This window comes from Notolepis coatsorum (assembly GCF_963971535.1).
Source record: "Notolepis coatsorum genome assembly, chromosome: 16".
Lineage (NCBI taxonomy): Eukaryota > Metazoa > Chordata > Actinopteri > Aulopiformes > Paralepididae > Notolepis > Notolepis coatsorum.
Genome location: NC_140180.1, coordinates 1,648,015 through 1,655,971, shown reverse-complemented (window position 1 = coordinate 1,655,971; position 7,957 = coordinate 1,648,015). Strand labels below are relative to the sequence as shown.

At 43.1% G+C, this 7,957-nt stretch overlaps 1 protein-coding gene across 1 annotated transcript in view; it reads left to right on the top strand.

Annotated features, from left to right (window-relative positions):
- The window catches only part of snx25 (sorting nexin 25), a 29,127-nt gene that overhangs the window by 9,741 nt on the left and 11,429 nt on the right, over positions 1–7,957 (top strand). Inside the window, 3 exon segments of the mRNA XM_084331353.1 lie at positions 1,166–1,289; positions 3,223–3,300; positions 4,426–4,509. Coding sequence (XP_084187479.1) covers positions 1,166–1,289; positions 3,223–3,300; positions 4,426–4,509 — 286 coding nt within the window.

Below are 7,957 nucleotides of genomic sequence, written 5' to 3'. Positions count from 1 at the left end.
ATGATTTTATTTTAATTTTTTTTATTATCTTTCTTCCCCTCTTTTTCCCTATTTTTCTCCCATCCCACCCTTCCTGGTTGTTGCATACTTTCCCCTACTGTTGGTCCGGGAGACCGGAGACTGTCACATGCTTTCCTCCGACACATGTGCAGCCAGCCGGCAGCCAGCCTGGCCGCGCAGATTCTCACTGGGAGAGTGTAACGTGTGGGAGGCCGCACTACCTCTCTCCAGATCCTACCCTTGCTGAGGCAGGCGCCCCGACCGAACTGTAGGGGTCGCTGTCCACAACGCCCAGGACCCACCCTTCAGCTTTCCCACCCTCTGATACAGCCAATTGTATCAGTGTGAGAGGCCAGCCAAGCTGATAGCAACGCCGGGAGCTGGATTCAAACAGGCGAATCCAGCTTCTCCGGCGTTGGTGACGAACGCAATCTCCGCTACGCCACCTGACCGCCCCAAATGATTTTATTTTGCCGATGTTCCTGATCTGGTAGTAGCAGGACAGGACTACTTTTGTAACTTGGGTGTTGAAGGATATGTCTTGGTCAAAGAATACGCCAGGTTGCGGGCTGAGCGTGAGACATTTGAGGCTAGGTGGCAAGTTCTGAAAGGAAGGGGTGGGTGGAATTTGGGGTGCCGAATATGATTACTTCAGATTTAGCTTCGTTCAGTTGCAGGAAATTCTGTGACATCCATTCCTTGATGTCCGAGAGACAAGCCAGTAGGCGCAGTACGTTTCCTGCGACACCAGGTTTTAGGGGGATATATAGCTGCGTGTTGTCAGCATAACTGTGGAACTGGATGCCATGGTTCCGAATAATGTTGCCAATTGGCAACATATATATGGTGAACAGTAGGGGACCCCGAATCGATCCTTGAGGAACTCCATACTTGAAAGGAGCCTGTGATGAAGAGGCCTCCCCAATTACCACGGAGAAACTTCTGTCCGTTAAATATGAGCGAAGCCACTCTAAACCTACCTCATTTATGCCAACCAGGTTTTTCAACCTTTCAATTAAAATAAAATGATCGACAGTGTCAAATGCTGCACTGAGATCTAAAAGGAATCAAATGAGCAGTCACCAGAGTCCGCATTTAAGTATATCCCTGATCAACTCTGTCTCTGTCTGTCTCTTGTCTGTCTCTTGTCTGTCTCTTGTCTGTCTCTGTCTCAGTGTTTTCCTTTGCTGAAGAAGCTCCAGGTTCCTTCTCTCAGTAAACTGCCCTTCAAATCCATCGACCAGAAGTTCCTGGAGAAAAGTAAAACCCAGCTCAATGCCTTTCTACAGGTATAGTAGTACTATCTATACATATTATTACTACCAACTATACTAGCCAAGGGGGGACCCTGATGTAAACTAGACGAAAGTCTTCCTCTGGTCTGCAACCCCTTAACACTTTGAGTTCCAGCAGGGGGCGCACGATTTATCGCTTGAGTGCCAGCGCTTAAGTCAATGAGAGGGCGAGTGTGTGTGTGTAAATGAATTAACCTAAATATGTAGTTTGACTGATAGATAGACAAAATGGGTTTATTTATGTTGATTAATTTGGTTGTGTTGATGTTAAATTTTTATTTATTTTTTGCAAAATGGGTATACTCTGTTTGGTTTTACACAATATGTCTATCGGTGTGTTGTACGTGTGTAGGGGGCAGGTATATATAAGATTTTTTCTTCTTCCTGTTCCTTTCGGCCATGGTATTTTTTGTGAATTATATGAATATGTACTGTTGGACTGTGGTAATTCCATGTACGAATAAATAAATTATGATGATGAGTTCCAGCAGGGGGCGCACGATTTATCGCTTGAGTGCCAGCGCTTAAGTCAATGAGAGGGCGAGCACATTTGCGAACGCATAAACTATATCTTAAATGATGGCTATGTGTCTAATACGCCCGTCGCTTATCAATGACATGCTTGCAGTCAACATGTACGAAACGGATTGTTTTTTCATCTGTACATTTCCGTTTTATACCATTTTGAAAAACGCTCGTTTTTGGAAAATTTCCAGAAAAAAAATAGATTCCGCAGGAATCGCACTTTACAAAACACGTTGTCATTTTTCTGCCTATTTATGAATCGTTTTCAAATAAACGCTAGATTATCGATAGTATATGTGTACTTATGCACGCTATAGAAGCGGGCTGAAAAATCGATTATCTATTTCCTGATCAGCGCACACACACGCATACACATAGAGGGCCCACGTTGAGATATATGTGAAAAAAAACTCTGATTACCCCAAGACTGGTAAAATAGATTCCTTACCTCACATCAGATGTTCTCCAAAAAGATTATTCCAATTTCTGATCGCCATTCCAAATATCGATCACGTTTATTGATCCAACGCTGGGTACTCGAAACACATATTCCACGCTGTTCTGACGGTCGGCGATGACTGCAGTAGGCTCGGGTTACATGCCTGAGAAGTCAAATGTGGATTCCGGATTTTTCTTTTCTCATCCATTTTCATTGAGTCCAATCCAATGCGTGCATTACCATCCGAGAGACGATAGGGGGCGGTATTTTCCCTGTTCGAGCTCAGAGACGGTCCCAATGGTAACGTGAGGCTAGATTGATGAAAAATGAATGGAAATCGCTAATAAAAGAAATAACGATTAAATAAACAAGATTTCTCATCCTTGGCACTCAAACGCATGGCATGAACTAACGAGATTTCTCGTGGCTGGCACTCACAAAGTGTTAACAATTGTGTGTATTGAGCTGTACTGTATTGTACCCATTCTGCAATCTGTTAATCAAATGTTCAATCAATCAATCAATCAATCAAGAGTAAAACCCAGCGCAATGCCTTTAGTTTCTACAGGAAGTCACAGCTCTGAATATGTTAATGAGGTCGTCTGTCTGTCTGTCTGTCTGTCTGTCTGTCTGTCTGTCTGTCTGTCTGTCTGTCTGTCTGTCTGCCTGTCTGTCTGTCTGTCTGTCTGTCTGTCTGTCTGTCTGTCTGTCTGTCTGCCTGTCTGTCTGTCTGTCTGTCTGTCTGTCTGTCTGTCTGTCTGTCTGTCTGTCTGTCTGTCTGTCTGTCTGTCTGTCTGTCTGTCTGTCTGTCTGTCTGTCTGTCTGTCTGTCTGTCTGTCTGCTCTCTCTCTCTCTCTCTCTCTCTCTCTCTCTCTCTCTCTCTCTCTCTCTCTCTCTCTCTCTCTCTCTCTCTCTCTCTCTCTCTCTCTCTCTCTCTCTCTCTCTCTCTCTCTCCCTCTCTAGCGTCTGTTGACAGATGAGCGCTTGTGTCAGTCCGAGGCGCTGTATGCCTTCCTCAGTCCGTCTCCAGAACACCTCAAGGTGAGTCTCTGCTCCGTTCAGATCCGACACCTAACTTGTCAGTTTATCGTGTTAATTAGATTAATTAATTACACAGCAAATTATCGCGTTATGAAAATTAACTCAAAATTTATCAAATAAAATATTTAAAAATAGAATTTATAATTTTTTTTTTTATCTCATGCATTCCATAAGAACGTAGAATAGACATTTACAGACTTTTTTTTTTTTTTTTTAATGGTCCATTTGCATGTTCTTGGTATCTGATTCTAGGGACATCTCATGGATCTCAGGGAATGTATTCCCAGTGTCAGAAATACTGTGTCTGTTACCAGGCTTGAGTAAATTGTAATGAACCAAATGAGAATATCAATTCAATATTTTTTTCACCGACTGTGAATAACACCATGATGCTAAAATTGACCAGACCTGAAAAATCTAAGCAAATGAATAAAGGGAAGATGATTAAACAGAAGGTTTTGTAGATACAGTACTGAATTCTGCCATCCGGACACATGCGATTTGAAATATGATTATAGAATATAAAATATCAGGCCTAAAATGGTTATGCGATTCAAATGCGATTCATTAGATTAATTAATTACAAATCCTGTAATTAATTAGATTACTTTTTTTAATCGCCCGACAGCACTAGTTTAAACTGTATATCAAGAAATGTAAAACACACACTATTTACAGTATTTACATTTGTGGTCTTTTAGCGTATTTGACACGCGTCAAGAAAAAACCTGGTAATGGTAATTATTGAACGTTACTGTGGAGAATATACTGAAAATACCTTCGTTCAAGTTACAGACGGATACGCTTTTATTCTGAAGTTGCAATGAAATGAAATGCAGCTCTGTGGCTGGTTTTCAACAGGAAGTTGTGTCGCTCTGCTGTTTTATCCGCTACGGTGTAAAACTGCAGCGTGAAGGAGAATAAAGCAAAGATTTGAACGATACCTGTTCCTTGTCATTAAGAGGACGCTTTCACTACAGAACCACGGCAGACCATATTTAGAGGCGCGGTGTGAATGCAATTACAAACACAGTATGTCTCTGGGTCTTTGTGCTGTGTGTCTCTCTGAAGGTCTTTGTGCTGTGTGTCTCTCTGAAGGTCTTTGTGCTGTGTGTCTCTCTGAAGGTCATGTCTATTCAGAAGAAGTCCTCTTTCTCCCTGGCCTCGTTCCTGGAGAGACTGCCTGGAGACTTCTTCTCTCATACTGAGGTAAAGACACACACACACACACACACACACACACACACACACACACACATACTATTTCACTAGTATGCACTCTCCTACTAAGGAATCTACCGTGCCTATATTAGTACCTACTATGCTAATATGCACTCAAGACTGTAGCGCTGACGTTCAACACTGTTTTTTAAAGATTTATTTTTTTAGCGTTTTATCGCTTTTTACTACCAGGCAGTCCAGTAGAGAGAGAGAGAGAGAGAGAGAGAGAGAGGAGGAACGGGAGACAGAGTGGGGGGGGAAGGCATTCGGCAAATAACGACGGGTCCGGGAATCGAACCCGGGTCGGCCGTGCCGCGACTCAGACTGTCATGCACTTGTCCTAATAAACTAACCTACACTGTAGCACTCAACACTGTTTGATGAACATTATTGTTACTCAGCTGATAGAGTTGTGCCCTTCCTGATGACTTGTCGTACAGAACTTGTAAGTCGCTTTGGATAAAAGTGTCGGCTAAACGACTACATGTAAATGTGGTGAGGGGCAGGGGCTTCAGGGGGGGCTGTAGGGGCGGGGCTTCAGGGGGGGCTGTAGGGGCGGTGCTGGTGAGGGGCATTGATCTCTGCAGGAGAGGGGCATTGATCTCTGCAGGAAAGACGAAACCATTTCACAAATGAACACTTGAGATTTGCGTTTCATTTAAGTTTACGTTACATTATCCAATTAAGTTTGGTTCCCTTAAAATGGGGAGGCTGTGTATAAAATTGGCTACAATTCCTACACGGTTCATCCGCTATGGATGTAAACACATTTGAGCTCCAATGTGCTCCAGACACATGTTGGACTTACAGACGTAAAGACTTACAGACTTACACCGTGTAAGAAGACCCGTGTTTTTGGCCTTTATCAGCCTTCATCTGCCCTTCCGTGAAGTCTTCTGCGTTGTGTTATTAGTTGATGATGATGAGGCAATCATTTGGTGGGATTCAGTCCTCCCCAAGCACTGGACGTCACACCGTATCACCCCCTTAATGCATCCGGACAAAATAATGTACTGGAAACGTCGTCTCTTTTATCATTAAGGATGTTTATTTTCCATAAACATAGCATCTCGTACAGAATGAAAGTCTTTGATGGTATCAGAAACTAGATTAATAGATCCTCTGTCGATCGCTTTGGTGGTTCTGCGGCCTGTCCTGCTAGCCGAAGCCTGTTAGCCTGTTAGCTATCGTTCTACCGCGTGGTCTTCCGCTCAGAGGTCCGTCTCGCTGGTCCGTCTCGCTGTCAAAACTCCTCTGGCCCTGCTCGCTGTCTACCACTGTCTACTGACGGATTCGTTACCCCGCTTTCATTACCTAGACCAGTGGTTCCCAAAGTCGGGGTCGCGACCCAAAGGTGGGCCGCGAGCAGCCACGGGAGGGCCGCGAGATGATGATAAAAAAAAAAAAAAAAAAAATTTAATGGCCACTGAACTTAGAAGCAGGCCAGGACAGTGTTTCTAGTTGTATTCTAAAATTCTATTCTATTGTATTCTAAAATGTGACTATATGGTTTTATATTAACTTAATAAATATACAAAAACGAAAAATCTACTTATTTCAACGAACATTTCAAACTAAATAACAGATTATGCACATAAAACGCTTAAAAACAACCGAAGCAACAATAGTATTTTAATGAGGCTATTATTATTATCATTATTATTTTGCAACAAGTTGGCCCTCTCATAAATAGCACATATAAATGAATAACTAACTTGAACTAACTTAATAGGATTGAAGTGATATTTGGCTTAAAAAATCGGTCGCCTGGCAAAAAAAAAAAAAAAGAAAGCCTGACGATGTGCATTGGGCCGCGGCTCTCTGACGCCTTATTTTCTGGGTCCCGGCCTGAAAAGTTTGGGAACCCCTGCTCTAGACAACGGCTCTCTCTCCTACTCTCGCAAAATATTTCTCTTGAATCGCGTTACTAAGCGACGGCAGCCGCTCGTCACCTCTGGCCCAAACAGACGCCGCTATGGCCCGGCTATCTCTTGGTGGAATGTTGTTGTTGTTCTTCCCTCCTATCTCCTATCTCGTCACTATAGCGACCGCTGTTAGCCCCTAGCAACGCTTCTGACCTATATATATATATATATATATATACGCTGCTACTGCACTCCCCGGCTACCTGACCTTGGCTCTTATCTCTCCCTGCTAGAGAGAAAATGTCTGTCTAAAGTTGAACACACACAGGGACCGTTAAACTAATATCTATATAGATATTTACTTTACATACATGTTGTTATAATAACCATATGAAAACCAGTGATATCCTTCAACTGTCTGTTGTTGTACCGTGTCTGTTGTTGTACTGTGTCTGTTGTTATACCGTGTCTGTTGTTATACTGTGTCTGTTGTTATACTGTGTCTGTTGTTATACCGTGTCTGTTGTTATACTGTGTCTGTTGTTATACCGTGTCTGTTGTTATACTGTGTCTGTTGTTATACCGTGTCTGTTGTTGTACTGTGTCTGTTGTTATACCGTGTCTGTTGTTATACCGTGTCTGTTGTTGTACCGTGTCTGTTGTTATACCGTGTCTGTTGTTGTACCGTGTCTGTTGTTGTACCGTGTCTGTTGTTATACCGTGTCTGTTGTTGTACCGTGTCTGTTGTTGTACTGTGTCTGTTGCTGTACCGTGTCTGTTGTTGTACCGTGTCTGTTGTTGTACCGTGTCTGTTGTTGTACCGTGTCTGTTGTTGTACTGTGTCTGTTGTTATACCGTGTCTGTTGTTATACCGTGTCTGTTGTTGTACCGTGTCTGTTGTTATACCGTGTCTGTTGTTGTACCGTGTCTGTTGTTGTACCGTGTCTGTTGTTATACCGTGTCTGTTGTTGTACCGTGTCTGTTGTTGTACCGTGTCTGTTGCTGTACCGTGTCTGTTGTTGTACCGTGTCTGTTGCTGTACCGTGTCTGTTGTTGTACTGTGTCTGTTGTTGTACTGTGTCTGTGTCTGTTGTTGTACTGTGTCTGTGTCTGTTGTTGTACCGTGTCTGTTGTTGTACTGTGTCTGTTGTTATACTGTGTCTGTTCTTATACTGTGTCTGTTGCTGTACCGTGTCTGTTGTTGTACCGTGTCTGTTGTTGTACCGTGTCTGTTGTTGTACCGTGTCTGTTGCTGTACCGTGTCTGTTGCTGTACCGTGTCTGTTGTTGTACTGTGTCTGTTGTTGTACTGTGTCTGTGTCTGTTGTTGTACTGTGTCTGTGTCTGTTGTTGTACCGTGTCTGTTGTTGTACCGTGTCTGTTGTTGTACCGTGTCTGTTGTTGTACCGTGTCTGTTGTTGTACCGTGTCTGTTGTTGTACCGTGTCTGTTGTTGTACCGTGTCTGTTGTTGTACCGTGTCTGTTGTTGTACCGCGTATGTTGTTGTACTGTGTCTGTTGTTGTACTGTGTCTGTTGTTGTACCGTGTCTGTTGCTGTACTGTGTCTGTTGT